Genomic DNA, 15,783 nt, shown 5'->3' with positions numbered 1-15,783 from the left:
AATTCAGAATAACTAATCAAACAATTAATAAGAATCACAAACCGCCAAGCACTAAAGAGGCATCACCCAAATCAGTTCTTCCCTACCACCCACCCTCAACCAGAAGCAAAATTTTATGACAGAAAAACCTCCTCTCAGAGAAACCAAAAAAGTAGCAAACCCCCAGTACAGTAACAGAAAAAAACCCAACGTAAAACAAGAAAAAAATATCAGATCCACCAACACCTAACTAACAAAATGAGACTTGTACATTTTGCTGAATATTTTCATAAGTACAAGAAATACACAATAACGTTTAGGAATACTCTTCCTCCAACAGTATTCATCAAAATGACCTTGCAACACTAAAATCATTCTCTTTCCCCACCCAACAACAGATTTTACAGCCACTCAATACCACTCGATAGTATTGGTACATGCTCCCATCTTGTAATCTTTAAACTGAATATTGTGATTCACGACCAAATTATGATAAACCCTTTAACCCAATCCCTTCTGTGAAGCAAACCCATCCGACATGACTATGGAACCTTCTTCTACATATTCTTCTATTAAAGATGTCAACACTTCCTTTGTACGGTTTGGTACAACCCTAAGTACAACATCAGCACAATCCTCTCCAGAAATCACTACTCCAAAAACCCAAAGCCCAACAACCTAATGCCTCCCTTTCATACCTTCTCTTTCCAAAATGTGACTCACCTACTTGAACTGTAACCCCCACCCCCCACCCCCCTATACTCTAAAAATTCCCTGAAGACTTCTCTACAAAATGAAAACCAATAAACTACAGAGCTACAAGAAATGCCTGCTTCGTACATGACAGATTTACAAGAATACTGGTAGCAAAAATAGTAGGTTAACATGACTATCACTTCTAAATTCAGCCTCGATCATTTGAATCAGGCCTCCCTGCATATAGACCTCCATATATTATTTTTTCTGCACCTCCATATGTATTCGTCAGAAGTTCGTGATGGAATCTTTGTCAAAACCATATAATTTCCACAAACACGGCACTTCCAAAATTCTACAATAACACCCAATGATTTCAAAAATCCAATAGTTGATTTATGGACAGTAGTTTTCTATAAGGAGAATTTTCACTGTAAACACAACTGACTCATCTATAATTAAAAGTAATTGCATGAGAAACCAAGATCTTAAAAATCATGACTACTTTCATCAACGAAAGATGCCGAAAACAAATTACGATATGAAAACAAAACAATGTACAACAAATTTTTAATATATGTGTGTAACGAGGAAATCCAGAGAAATCATTTAAGTTTCATTGACCGCAATCTGTGGCACAAACAAAATAACGTCACACATCATTGGTGAAAGCCAACGAGTGGAATCGGACATTAGAGTTGACCACATTTTGACAGTGACACTCTATGCTTTAATATCCCCAACAAGCTTCCCTACAAAAAGAATACCATTCAAGAAAGGTAAGCTCACTCATGCAACATTCATGAACACATAACTACATGGGATACCTCAAACACCAACAGTATGTCGTCTTTGTGATATCTCTCAAGGCCATCTTCTATTTCTCAAATCATGTTCCTCTTCCAAATTGAATGCCAGAATCAATCTTTGGTGCACCTCATCATGAGTATGATGCGATGATACACTAATTAGCCGCATTAGTTTGGCGTACTCACAATGAACATAATCAGTCATAAGCCCACGTAATTGCAAGAAAAGAATTGTAGGCAACGTATCTATGTCTAAAACCTCCTTTAAATCATTCATGTTCATATGAATAGATAAATCCATACCTACAAACGAAAACCAAAAATTAAAAATCAGACCTTCCAAAACATCTCAAACTCACTAAGAATGGAAACACGCACCTAATGAATTGGAACGACCAAATGATTTAAATTATCACAAGTGACAAAATGTGTACACAATATCTCACTCTGTCCTTTAATAACACATTCATTTATTTCAATTTACAATGCTGACACTTCGTCACAGAAGATAATCAAATGGCTCGAAATGCATGTTTCTTCAACTTCCCATAATTTGCAGTGGTAACTTCATCAGCAAACAGAATTATTTAAATAAAAAAAATCTACCAATATCATCCTGATTTCCCATTAGAACCATGTGACAAAATTCCACACATCTTGAGCAATCCCGTTTATTAATCTGTTGATATAATGCCTCACAGCACGAATGGAAGTTCTTTGCATTCAAAATTCCAACAATTTCGGGATGACTTATTCCAGAGTAGAGATGGGTTGAACTCATTCAGTCCGGTGAAATACTTCATTCAATTCACTCTTTGCCATGAAGTGTTCAAATGAAGTAGTTCATTTATGAAGTACAGAAGCATGACGAAGTTGCCCAGTTTGTTGCTCAGCTGCTGTGCCTTGCTCTGTTGTCTTTGATTTGAGCAAAAAGGTTAAAGAACTTAAAACTTGAATGGCGACAGAATGCGCCGATGGCCATTGCAAACAGCAATGCAGAGGGCAACTAAGTTCTGTTATTCCACCAGAGAGGGCACTGCCAGCGGGCAGTGTGGTCCATCTATCAAGTTTTCGATGCATGGGCAGAATAGTTACAGTGCACTATATACTGCAGAACAGAGGACATTTTCGTCAATCTGCAACGGCTCACCTGAAGATGACTGGCAGGTGCCCAGTTGAAATATTGTGTGAGGTACTGAACAATGACTGGTTGCAAGCCCGAAATTTGTTTTAACAATAAAATAGTGCACTTCACAAAACAAAAATATGTAGTATCCTATGACTCATACATATACCCAATCGTAACAATTTGTAGGAATATGAAATGGAATGCTCATATAGTCTCATTCATAGGTACAGCAGGTGGCTGACTGGTTTGTTGGCATAAGAGTAGGGAAATGCAGTCTACAAAGGAGGCTGCATACAAAACACTCATGTAAACTATTGTAGAATACTGCTAAAGCATGTGGGACCCTTAGGTATAGGACTGACAGGGCATGTAGAACAGATACAAAGAAGGGCAGCATGAATAGTCACATTGGTTGATTCATAGGACAGTGTTGCGACACTTGAAGGTGGATGCAAACTATCCTGGGGAAACCTGCTTGCAATGTTTCTGCAACCAACTTTAAGTGATGAATGTAGGAAGTGATGGATGTAGAAAGTGCTGAGTACATGTGGCCCTCCCATAGAGATAACAAAGACAAGGTCAGACTAATTGCAGAGCACACAAAGGCACCTAGACAAGCATTCTTCCCACACTCTGTATGTGAATGAAACAGAACATACACTCAGCCAAGCACTTCTCAGTGGTTTGCAGAGGACATATGCAGATGTAGAATTTTTTCCAGATTCATTGAATCTTCATTCTTGTAGAGTTTTTACAATTCATCTGTTCTCTTTGCATAAGTTCTGTATTACCCTTTAAGTAGTAGTATACAAAGTTTCTCTTGGTTTTCATAAGACATTTATTTTTTCCAAACTGACCAACAATTGGTGGACATGAATAGCATAGACAGAATCTAAGATATAGTTCCTCTGTGCCCCTGGTATCACAGTGGTACAACATCCTGTTTCTGTCTTATGTGGCTATGAAATCACACACTTGCACACAAGAAAACAATTGGTTTGATGTTGGAAACAGATAAATCCTAAGTTCTGAACTGTAATTATTCTGAAACTAGTAATTGGATGTTGAAGACTGAAATGTTGTTGACTTAATCTCTTTCCAAACTACAGTAGTAGCAGTGAAAATTAATGTAGTTCCATTTGAAAAAGCAAAGTTGATTTCTCTATAATTAATACAGTTATGAGAAGAGTCTATATATGTCATTTAGTGAGGACTTTCTCACAATTCACCTGGGTGAAAACAGAATTACAATATTTTAAATGGTTCCAGAAATATTTGAGGTGAATAACTCTGTGTAATTTGTTAATTTTTCTTGAGACATGATTAATTAAAGGGCAGGTAGTTTTCACATACCTGCATGGCAAGATCTAGCCGAGCTATGTAATTGCCTGCTTGTTGTAGCAGTTGATTTGTCACTGGTATCTCGTGAAAGAGGGAACCTGGCTGATACTTCAACAATCTCACAGCATGTTCTGAAAATTAAATATGACATATGCTAATTGTCAGTATACATTTGAATTAGAGATGTACAGTTTACAACAAATATGAAATGTTGATAGTTAAAGACGGAGTTAGATGAACAATTGAAATGAATGTATTTTTCTTTCATCTCCCTTCCTGATACCTGCTTTCCTCTCTCTGGAGCTTCCTGCATATATCTAAGAACTGATGAAACCATTATTTTGTGGAATCAAAATGGAATAAACTGGGAAGAAATACAGATATTAAAACAATTATTTAGGAAAGTAAAAAACAGGTTCAAGTACAAAGTAACCAAAGTATGTGATAACGTTTGACATTATTGTGTTCTCTTTAACCCATTATAATTGCTCTACAATGAGCACAATATTGTGGAAGTATTAATGAAGAGGGGCTACATTGGGCTGGTCACATAACCAGAATCTCAGAGAAGAAATTTGCTTTTATATTACTATCGAAAAGGCCTGAAAACAATAAAAGAAGAGGAAAATAGTGAACAAGGTGGAAATACTACATTCAAGACAAGATAGAAATGTTAAAGGTGGTTACTAGGCACATGCCACATCTAAAGTCACCAAAGTGTTCTAGTCATTCTCATTTTGTTCTCCTTTGTCTCTTACATTTCTAGTTACTCATTTCTACTAGACTTAGAATGGATTGTGCAAGTGGAAGTATATACACTGTTTATTTTCATTATTATTCATATTGTATACATCAATAACTAGTGCACGCATTGTCCATACAATGCCATTGTACATTTTTTCATCCAAAAAATAAGGTATGTCTGAGAGGAAGTAGTGTTTTGGAAAAAAACTCATGAAAACTTTTTTTCAGGACAAAATTTATTTTTACAAGAAAGAGTATTTCTCAAACCATTTCCCTGCATAGTATGCTACCACTGCCCAGATATTTGTTACAGTGGGAAACTAACTTTTGTATGAGCTCTTCATAGAAATATTCTGCCAGTAAAGACAGCCACTGCTGAACACCCTTTTTGCATCATTTTCTGCTTGTTGAGCCCCCTTCCAGAGGTGAAACTGTCAATGCTGTCTGATACTGTGAAACATCAACAAAATCTTGGTGCACATTCAAAGCAAAAGAAAAGGAACATTCACTCAAGATATCGAGAAAACCAATTCCCTTGAAGACCTTGCCCCTGCGTCTGGGGTTCAGGCTTGGGGTATATGTTCTACTGTGGAAGGCTTCAACAAACTCCAATCTGACATACAGTAAGAAACTGAGAACCTCCAGTAGCGGAAAAGAAAATTTTAACATATTCCCTTGGTCCCTCTTCTCCAAATTATGTAGTAAACATAATAGATAACACAAAATAAAGGAAAAACAAACATTCACCTGTAGTAGACCAATGCATGATGCACAGAAACATGTAACAGAAAACAATATTTCCATCAGCTTTTGAGTTCTTGCTCTTTTCTAGCTCTTTTTCTAGTAAAGTTCACACATTCACACACAGACGCCCAAATATGCAATCCTGCAGCTGCAGCAGGACTCCCCGTTTATCATCAATTTTTTAGAACAGTTGTCTGTGCAGATTAATGTGGGGAGAGGGTAGAGAACGATGCATGAGGCAAGGAGGATGTAGTGGCTCAGTGGAACATAGTTTTTTTTGGTAGATGATCCAGTGGTTAGACAAAAGCAGCACAAAAGATAAAACATATAAGTGACAGAGGGAGAAGGGAGAGGAAAGGAAGGCAAGGAGAGAAAGGTGGAGATGGAGAGGGAAACAGGAATGGGTGAGAGAAAGAGAGAGGATTGCCCACATGGGGGAGTAGACGGCAGTACACAATCTGGATGGGGAAGTAGAGATGTGAACAGAAGAGAGAAGGGGAAAGGTAAGGTGTGGCAGCAGGAAACAGGTGAGTGGAAATTTAGACCAGGCAGCTTGCAAGAGTGCAGGGTATGCTTGAGAGACAATTCTCACCTGTGTAGTTCAGAGAAACTTGTGCTGGAAGTTAGTATTCAAATGGCCTGTATAGTGAAGGAACTGCTGAAGTCATTTGTGTTGGTGGTGTGCAGCATGTTTGGCAACTCGATAGTCAAGTTTGCGATTCGCTTCAGTTTGATTGTGGCTTTTCATGTGAGCAGACAGATGGTTACTGTCATGCCCACATAGAACGCTGTGCAGTAAATGCAGCATAACTGATACAACATGGCTACTTTCAAATGTGGTGCTGCCTTTTTTTTTAGGTAGGAAATGCCTGTGCCTGGATTTCAGTAGAAGGTGATGGATGGGTGTGTGTGTGGATTAGGTCTTGCACTTGGGTGAACCCCAAGGAAATGCCCCAAGAGGTGCAGGTTTGGATGAAGGATTGGAGTAAGGATACACATGGATATACGGTTGTTTGGGTGGGCAGCAGTATGCTACAGTGGGTGAGGTGGGTAGGATTTTGGATAGGGTATCCCTCATCTCGAGGCACACTGTGAGGCAGTGAAAACTCTGGTGAAGGATACAGTTGAGCTTTTCAAGACCAGGTTGATACTGGGTGATCAGAGGAGTGCTGATCAGTGGCTGGTTTAGGTTTACTGTTGCTACAAGAGGATATGTCATAGGATGTATGTTTTTGGATCAGCTGGAAGGAGTGTTTATTTGTCAATAAAGGCTTTGCTAAGGTTTTTGATATATAAGGGGCAGTCATATGAAAACTAAATACCCACGATAGTGGGACCATGGAATAGTTTGATTCAAAAGTAATCACCAAACCCATAACACATTTTATCTCACTGGAAGATGAGATGATCAACTCCCATTTCATAGAATGCCATCGGCAACTGCCTGGTCCACGACCACACCCTCTCTTCCACTTCCTCATCCCATTGAATCTGATGTCCACACATGTCTCTCTTCAGGTCATCCAAGATCTGAAAATCACACAGTAAATGATCCAGGCTGTATGGAGGATGTTACAGTGTTTCCCAACTAAATATCATTAGGCAGGAAGTGACAGAATTTCACCTCAACTCTGTAAAATAATAAACCAATCATTTGATGAGGGTTGCTTTCCAGACAGACTGAAATATGCTGAAGTTTGTCCAATCTATAAAAAGGGAAAACAAGATGATTTAGTAAATTTCTGCCCAGTGTCTATATTTCCAGTTTTCTCTAAAATAGTTGAACGAATAGTATGTAATCAATTAGAAAAGTACAATAAAGAAGGTAATATTATTCTCAATAAACAATACGGTTTTAGGAAGGGATGAAACACTTTACAAACTGTAAATAAACTAATCTCTAAAGTAAGTAAATGCCTCAACAACAAACAAGTGTATCTGGTATTTTTTGTGACCTCTCAAAGGCATTTGACACAGTAAACCATAAGCTACTGCTCCAAAAATTGGGTACCTATGGCTTCCATGGAAAATCTATAAGGTGGTTTTCATTTTATCTCAAAAACGGTCACCAAATTGTGGTGATACATCAAAAGGGAGAGAAAAGTTGCTCTAGCTGAAAAGAAATACAAGCAGGTGTGTCCTAACGCTCGATATTAGGACCACTTCTGATCTTATATTACATAAATGACATGCCTAGCAAAGTAAATACAGATACAATAATTTACACAGATGACTCAACTACTGTAGTCTGCTGCAAAAACACTGAAGAATTAGTATGGACCACAAAACAAACTCTACAAGAACTTGAACAATGGATAAAAAATAATGCTATGAAATTAAATCTTGAAAAAACTCAAATCATACACTTCAGGACCAAACAAACTACTGAATGCATATCGCAAATAAAATATTCAGGTGAAGAACTGACCACAGTTGATTCTGTAAAATTTCTTGGGATAACTTTAAATAAAAACTTGCAATGGACAGTTTACTGAAGAGATTAAATAGTTTAGTTTATGCAATGAGGGTACTACACAAAGTAATGGATTTAACTGTGAAGATAATTGTGTACCTCATGTATTTCATAACAGTTATAAGATATGGAATAATTTTTTGGGGTGCTGAAAAGACAAACATTCTTCAATTTTTTTTTTTTTTTTTTAAATCAGAGCAATGGCAGGAACTAATAGTAGACATTCATGCAAACCACTGTTCAAAAGCCTGGGCTTCATGACAATCCCTTCCATCTTCATGTATGAAATACTTCTCTTTGAACAGAAAAACTCACATCTGTTTGGAGGAAATACATTCACACATGCCTATGAAATTAGACATAAATTGAAATACGTGCTACCTTGTCACAGACTCACATTATATGAAAATACTCCATATTACATGGCTCTGAAGATCAGAAATAAGATAAGGTCAATACTTGGGAAATCCACACTGGAGACCATTGGCACATACCCAAAAAGTAAATGTTATTTCAGTCTAGAAGAATTTTTAAATGAATAAAAAGTAAATGTTATAGTTTAGAAGAATTCATATATGGGAATGGGGAGTAAGGATACAAGTACAAATGGTATACTTTCAAAGTCATTTAGATGCAAAGTATGCCCGTTCACTGTATATTCATGTTAATATATAGAATTATAGTTTGAATGGCAGTTTGTATTCCATTCAGTACATCCATACTTCATATAGGTGTGTGAAGTCTGTGGTAATGATTTGATGAGTTACAAAAAGATTTAAAATATAATGTTGTATTTTTATTATAATAAGCAATGTATGTATTATGTATTTCCTGTAGTATATAAAATACTGTAACAACTTAGGTTAAAGACTGACAAGTTACCAATGTTCTCAATCGAATGATTGTATAAAAACATGTTATGTGACAATAAAGTATCTTATCTTATCCCTGAAGCACAGCCTTGTCTGATAGGCAGTGTGGGGATGGGCATTACCATGCAGCAGGGTGATTGTACCCAACAGCATTCCTGGGTGTTTTGCCTTTATGGCACACCACAGTTTTTGTAATGCACATTGGTTGTGGTTCCACACTCGATGAACAGAGGGCCCCTGCAGTCGAAGAAGGTCACCATGGCCTTACCGAAACTTGTGTGAACAGCTTTTGCTATGAAAATTAAAAAGGCATTTGAAACCAATTGAGATATCCTCAAAAACGTTCGAAAAATATCACTGTTTCCAATTAAATCCGAGGCCCCCAGGCTATGTTTGATCATAAAAGTCCATAAAGAAGATTTTACAGTACACCCAACTGTTAATGCCAGAAATTGGGTAGACTACCAATCAGAAAAATTAATCACATTTATTTAAATAAGTATTACAAGCATCTGTCCCAATTCACAATTCATAATGGCACAATTAATTTCAGACCCGACTAACTTATCAGTATCACTGAATACCAGCATTGCAATCATATATATCAAGAACATGTACTCTAACATCCTGACCAACCAGATCGTTAGAATGGTGTCTAACAATTTATACATGTATAGTGGATGATCCATGGAGGAACTTAATAAGATGCTATGATTGCTTCAGTTGTTGCTCCAGTATGCCTACTTTAAGTTTGGGAATCGCGCTTACATTCAGAACCACGGACTAGTGATACCCCAACCCCCATCTCTCCCTCTCAGCATATTGCCTAGCAAACATTTACATGACAAAAATTTGAATATGATTATGTACAACAGTATCTGTTACATGGTGAGAAAACTAAAAGTTGGTACCACTGCATAGATGATGTTTTGCTGTTATACATGGGTCTAGAAACTGAGTGTGAGACATTTGACAGACATTTAAATTCACAGCAAGCAAGCATCCAATTTACCATAGAATATAGTACAGGGGGTACACTGTCTAGATCTGTTGAGTATGTTGAGGGATAGCACTTTACATTTTGACATTTTTCAAAAACCTTCAACTACAGACACAGTGATACATCAAACTTCTAATCACCTTCAAAATACAAAAAAAGCAGCATCTGAGCATGTCTTTGTCACCTAAGACTTTCAAGTGTGAATATAATTTCATCCAATTCACAGGTTTTTCAAATGATTATAATGAATACTATCTCAATAATATTAACAACGAAGTAATAAAAAAGAGGCTGCCACATCTAATAATTCTCGTAGCTTCTCCACAACTTTGGTACCAATAGATACTGACATCAATGAAGGTAGATACCATTGGATACCATATTACAGGACATTGTCAGAACAAGAAGATAGGCAGCTTGTTCAACTGCAGAAGGCCCCTGCTCATTGATTTTATAGAGCATGCAACCACAATCAGTGCTCACTGCAATGGAAAAACTTTGCAAAAACTACTCTCTGCCATAAAGTCAAAACACCCAGAAACACTGTCACACAGAATCACCCTGTGGCATGATAACACCTCTCCATACATTGCCATTCGGACGAAGGCTACACTTCAGCAGTTTGGTTGGGAAATACTACAATTGCTCATGTACCTGAAATATCAGGGTCAGCAAATGAAGGTGCCCCAGAACTGTAATGTGGAGGATATACTGTGGTGACTGCTGTCATGACAGCACGCATGCTGTACATCTGCAGGCTGAGTGCATCTCTGCACTGTTAACTGGGCAATAACCAGTCAAAGATGGTCATGGGCACATGTACTAAGCAGGATGTGCTTGGTATGTGTGGAATGAACTGAATTGTGATCTTGCAGTCATTTCAAGAACAACTGAACCTTGGGGATTGCATGACAATAGGTGTATAAAGCACAAGATGTATTGCCATATAATAAAGTTTGCTATGTTATCTTAATGGTCATTTTTAATATTATATGTCTAGTCGACACCTAAAAACCACTTGCTGGTTACTGTTCAGCGATGACATTTTTGAGATCTGAACTTGAGGAAGGGACAACCTTTGCTCTTTCCTCAACACCTTCTCCCAGATCCACTTCACCTGGTCCTTCTCAACTCAATGAACCACCTCCCCTATACATCAGTCTCCAGCTCTCAGATGGCTCCACAAATACATCTGTTCACATGAAATGAACCAACCATCAATAGTACCACCACTTCGAGAGCTGTTATCAGTTCCATGTCAACAAGTTTCTTCCTTGCAACCTCACCACCTGTGGATGCTACATCCACAGTGGAAAGCAGGAGTTGTTGAAATGTACTGATCAGTTTTACAGATTCTTTATTGACAGACATTCCTATACACCTCATCTATGCCATATCCTCCTCTGACACTAGCAAATCTGTAACCATCCACTGATTAGCACTCCTCTGATCACCCACTATCACCCTTGCCTTGAAAAGCTCAACCACATCCGTCACCAGGATATTGATTACCTTTTGTCATGCCCTGAGATGAGGGATATCCACACAAAATCCTATCCATGTCACCTAAAATAATATTCTGCTGCCCATCCAACCTACAATATATCCATGTGCATCCCAACTCCAATCCTCCTTCCAGTCCTGCACCTCATGCAGCATTCCTTTGTGGCCGACCCAGGCTCAAGACCTGTCCCATACACCCACCCCATAGCTCCTACCACAGTCCAGCCCTCTTGGCCAAGAAAGGTAGTGCCATGTGCGAAGTCAGCCAAGTTATATATCAGCTACGCTGCAGTTACTGTACGGGATTCTGTGTGGGCATTACAAGTAACCAACAGTGTACTACCATGAATGACCACTGCTAGACTGTGACAAACCATAAACTTGATCATCCAGTTGCTGAACATGATGTGTACCACAACAAAAATGACTTCATCAGCTGCTCCACTACACAGGCCATTTGGATATTCCCTTCTAGCAAAATCTCTCTGAGCTAAACAGGTGGGATTCCACTCTCCAGCATGTAACGTATTCTCACAATCCTCCTGGCCTGAACCTCTGCTAACCTGTTTCCCACTGCCTCATCTTACCTTTCCCCTTCTCTCCTCTCTTGACCCACTCCTTCCCCTTAAAATTATGTATGGCCATCTTCCACCACCCTTTCTCCCTCCCTCTCACATGGACAATCCTCTCCCTTTCTCTCACCTCTCCCAATCTCCTTCTTCATCTCCACCTTCTTCTCCTTTCCTTCTTCCCTCCCCCTTTTCCCTATACCCTCAGAGCTCCTTTCATCTTCTTGTGCCACCTTGAGTCATATTTTGAAAGACTTGTTCTCATTATCCCACTATGACCTCCTTATCTTATGCATCCATCTCTACTTTCATCCCACTTCAGTCTGCCCAGGCAATTGCTCTCAGTAATAGATAATCAACAATTAGTGACTGCAGGAGTATGTATTTGGGTATCTGTGTGTGTGAATTTATGTACTGCTCTGCTAAGGTAAGTGGTTACCTTTCTCTTATTTTAAATATTATCCCATCCAGCGGAGTGCTGATCAGTGTTTGCTAAAGTTAATGAAAAGGCTGTGTGTGTAAGGATAACTGATCATTTTCTTTCACGTAATTTGCTATCCTCCCCCCATGAACCTTGGACCTTGCCATTGGTGGGGAGGCTTGCGTGCCTCAGCGATACAGATAGCCGTACCGTAGGTGCAACCACAACCGAGGGGTATCTGTTGAGAGGCTAGACAAACATGTGGTTCCTGAAGAGGGGCAGCAGCCTTTTCAGTAGTTGCAGGGGCAGGAGCAGGGTCTGAATGGTTGACTGATCTGGCCTTGTAACATTAACCAAAATGGCCTCACTGTGCTGGTACTGTGAACGGTTGAAAGCAAGGGGAAACTACAGCTGTAAGTTTTCCCGAGGGCATGCAGCTTTACTGTATGATTAAATGAAGATGGCATCCTCTTGGGTAAAATATGCTGGAGGTAAAATAGTACCTCATTTGGATCTCCAGTGGGGACTAGTCAGGAGGGCGTTGTTATCAGGAGAAAGAAAACTGGTGTTCTACGGATTGGAGTGTGGAATGTCAGATCCCTTAATTGGGCAGGTAGGTTAGAAAATTTAAAAAGGGAAATAGATAGGTTAAAGTTAGATACAGTGGGAATTAGTTAAGTTTGGTGGCAGGAGGAACAAGACTTTTGGTCAGGTGAATACAGGGTTGTAAATACAAAATCGAATAGGGGTATTGCAGGAGTAGGTTTGATAATGAATAAAAAAATAGGAGTGCAGGTAAGCTACTACAAACAGCATAGTGAACACATTATTGTGGCCAAGATAGACAAGAACCACACACCTACTGCAGTAGTGCAAGTTTATATGCCAACTAGCTCTGCAGATGATGAAGAGATTGATGAAACATATGATGAAATAAAAGAATTATTCAGATAGTGAAGGGAGACAAAAATTTAATTGTCATGAGTGACTGGAATTCGATAGTAGGAAAAGGAAGAGAAGGAAATGTAGTAGATGAATATGGAATGGGGATAAGAAATGAAAGAGGAAGCTGCCTGCTAGAATTCTGTACAGAGTATAACATAATCATAGCTAACACTTGGTTCATGAGCCATGAAATAAGGCTGTATACATGGAAGAGGCCTGGAGATACTGGAAGGATTCAGATAGATTATATAATGGTAAGACAGAGATTTAGGAAACAGGTTTTAAACTGTGAGACATTTCCAGGGACAGATGTGGACTCTAACCACAATCTATTGGTTATGAACTGTAGATTAAAACTGAAGAAACTGCAAAAAGGTGGGAATGTAAGGAGATGTGACCAGGATAAATTGACTAAACCAGAGGTTGTAGAGAGTTTCAGGGAGAGCATAGGGGAACAATTGACAGGAATGGGGGAAAGAAATACAGTAGGAGAAGAATGGGTAAAGTGATGAAATAGTGAAGGCAACAGAGGATCAAATACGTAAAAAGACGAGGGGTAGTAGAAATCCTTACAGAAGAAATATTGAATATAATTGATGAAAAGAGAAAATATAAAAATGCAGTAAATGAAGCAGGCAAAAACGAATACAAACATCTCAGAAATGAGATTGACAGGAAGTGCAAAATAGCTATGCAGGGATGGCTAGAGGACAAATGTAAAGATGTAGAGGCATATCTCACTAGGGGAAGATAGATACAGCGTACAAGAAAATTAAAGAAACCTTTGGAGAAGAAAAACCACTTGCATGAATATCAAGAGCTCAGATGGAAACCCAGTTCTAAGCAAAGAAGGGAAAGCAGAAAGATGGAAGGAGTATATAGAGGGTCTGTACAAGGGCAATGTACTTGAGGACAATATTATGGAAATGGATAATGATGTAGATGAAGATGAAATGGGAGATAAGACACTGCGTGAAGAGTTTGACAGAGCACTGAAAGACCTTAGTTGAAACACGGCCCAGGAGTAGACAACATTCCATTAGAGCTACTGACAGCCTTGGGAGAGCCAGTCCTGACAAAACTCTACCATCTGGTGAGAAAGATGTATGAGACAGGCGAAATACCCTGAGACTTCAAGAATAATGTAATAATTTCAGTCCTAAAGAAAGCAGGTGTTGACAGATATGAAAATTACCGAACTATCAGTTCAATAATTCATGGTTGCAAAATACTAACATGAATTCTTTACAGACAAATGGAAAAACTGGTAGAAGCCAATCTCGGGGAAGATCAGTTTGGATTCCTTAGAAATATTGGAACACGTGAGGCAATACTGATCATACAACTTATCTTAGAAGATAGATTAAGGAAGGCAAACCTAAGTTTCTAGCATTTGTAGATTTAGAGAAAGCTTTTGACAATGTTGACTGGAATACTCTCTTTCAAATTCTGAAGGTGGCAGGGGTAAAATACAGGGAGTGAAAGGCTATTTACAATTCATACAGAAGCCAGATGGCAGTTATAAGAGTCAAGGGCCCTGAAAGGGAAGCAGTGGTTGAGAAGGGAGTGAGACAGGGTTGTAGCCTATCCCCAATGTTATTCAATCTGTATACTGAGCAAGCAGTAAAGGAAACAAAAGAAAAATTCAGAGTAGGTATTAAAACCCATGGAGAAGGAATAAAAACTTCAAGGTTCACAAATGACATTGTAATTCTGTCAGAGACAGAAAAGGGCATGGAAAAGCAGTTGAATGGAATGGACAGTGTCTTGAAAGGAGGATATAAGGTGAACATCAACAAAATCAAAATGAGGATAATGGAATGTAGGCGAATTAAGTCAGGTGACGCTGAGGGATTTAGATTAGGAAATGAGACACTTAAAGTAGTAAATGAGTTTTGTTATTTGGGGAGCAAAATAACTGATGATGGTTGAAGTAGAGAGGATATAAAATGTAGACTGGAAATGGCAAGGAAACCTTTTCTGTAGAAGGGAAATTTGTTAACACTGAGTATATATTTAAGTGTGAGAAAGTCGTTTCTGAAATTATTTGTATGGAGTGTAGCCATGTATGGAAGTGAAACATGCATGATAAATGGTTTGGACAAGAAGAGAATAGAAGCTTTCGAAATGTGGAGCTTCAGAAGAATACTGTAGATGCATGGATCACATAACTAATGAGGAGGTATTGAATAGAATTGGGGAGAAGAGAAATTTATGGCACAACTTGACTAGAAGAAGGGGTCAGTTCATAGGGCATGTTCTGAGGCATCAAGGGATCACCAGTTTAGTATTGGAGGGCAGCGTGGAGGATGAAAGTCTTAGAGAGAGACCAAGAGATGAATATACTATGCAGATTCAGAAGGCTGTAGGTCGCAGTAGGTACTGAGAGGTGAAGAAGCTTGCACAGGATAGAGTAGCATGGGCAGCTGCATCAAACCAGTCTCTGTACTGAAGACCACAACAATAACAATTTGCTATCAAATGTACAGTTCATTTTTAGAAGTGGTTTAACAACTGAAAATGCTATATTCTCTTTGCTCTGTGAGGTATTGGATGTA

At 38.7% G+C, this 15,783-nt stretch overlaps 1 protein-coding gene across 2 annotated transcripts in view; it reads right to left on the bottom strand.

The window, feature by feature from the left end:
• LOC124798403 (hydroxylysine kinase) overlaps positions 1-15,783 on the bottom strand; it is a 240,350-nt gene that overhangs the window by 37,258 nt on the left and 187,309 nt on the right. For both annotated transcript variants that reach the window (XM_047261791.1, XM_047261790.1), the window contains exon 5: positions 3,967-4,085. In XM_047261791.1, coding sequence (XP_047117747.1) covers positions 3,967-4,085 — 119 coding nt within the window. The remainder of the gene's footprint in view (positions 1-3,966; positions 4,086-15,783) is intronic.

This window comes from Schistocerca piceifrons, chromosome 5 (assembly GCF_021461385.2).
Source record: "Schistocerca piceifrons isolate TAMUIC-IGC-003096 chromosome 5, iqSchPice1.1, whole genome shotgun sequence".
Classification (NCBI taxonomy): domain Eukaryota; kingdom Metazoa; phylum Arthropoda; class Insecta; order Orthoptera; family Acrididae; genus Schistocerca; species Schistocerca piceifrons.
This window is presented reverse-complemented; position numbering and strand designations above follow the sequence as displayed.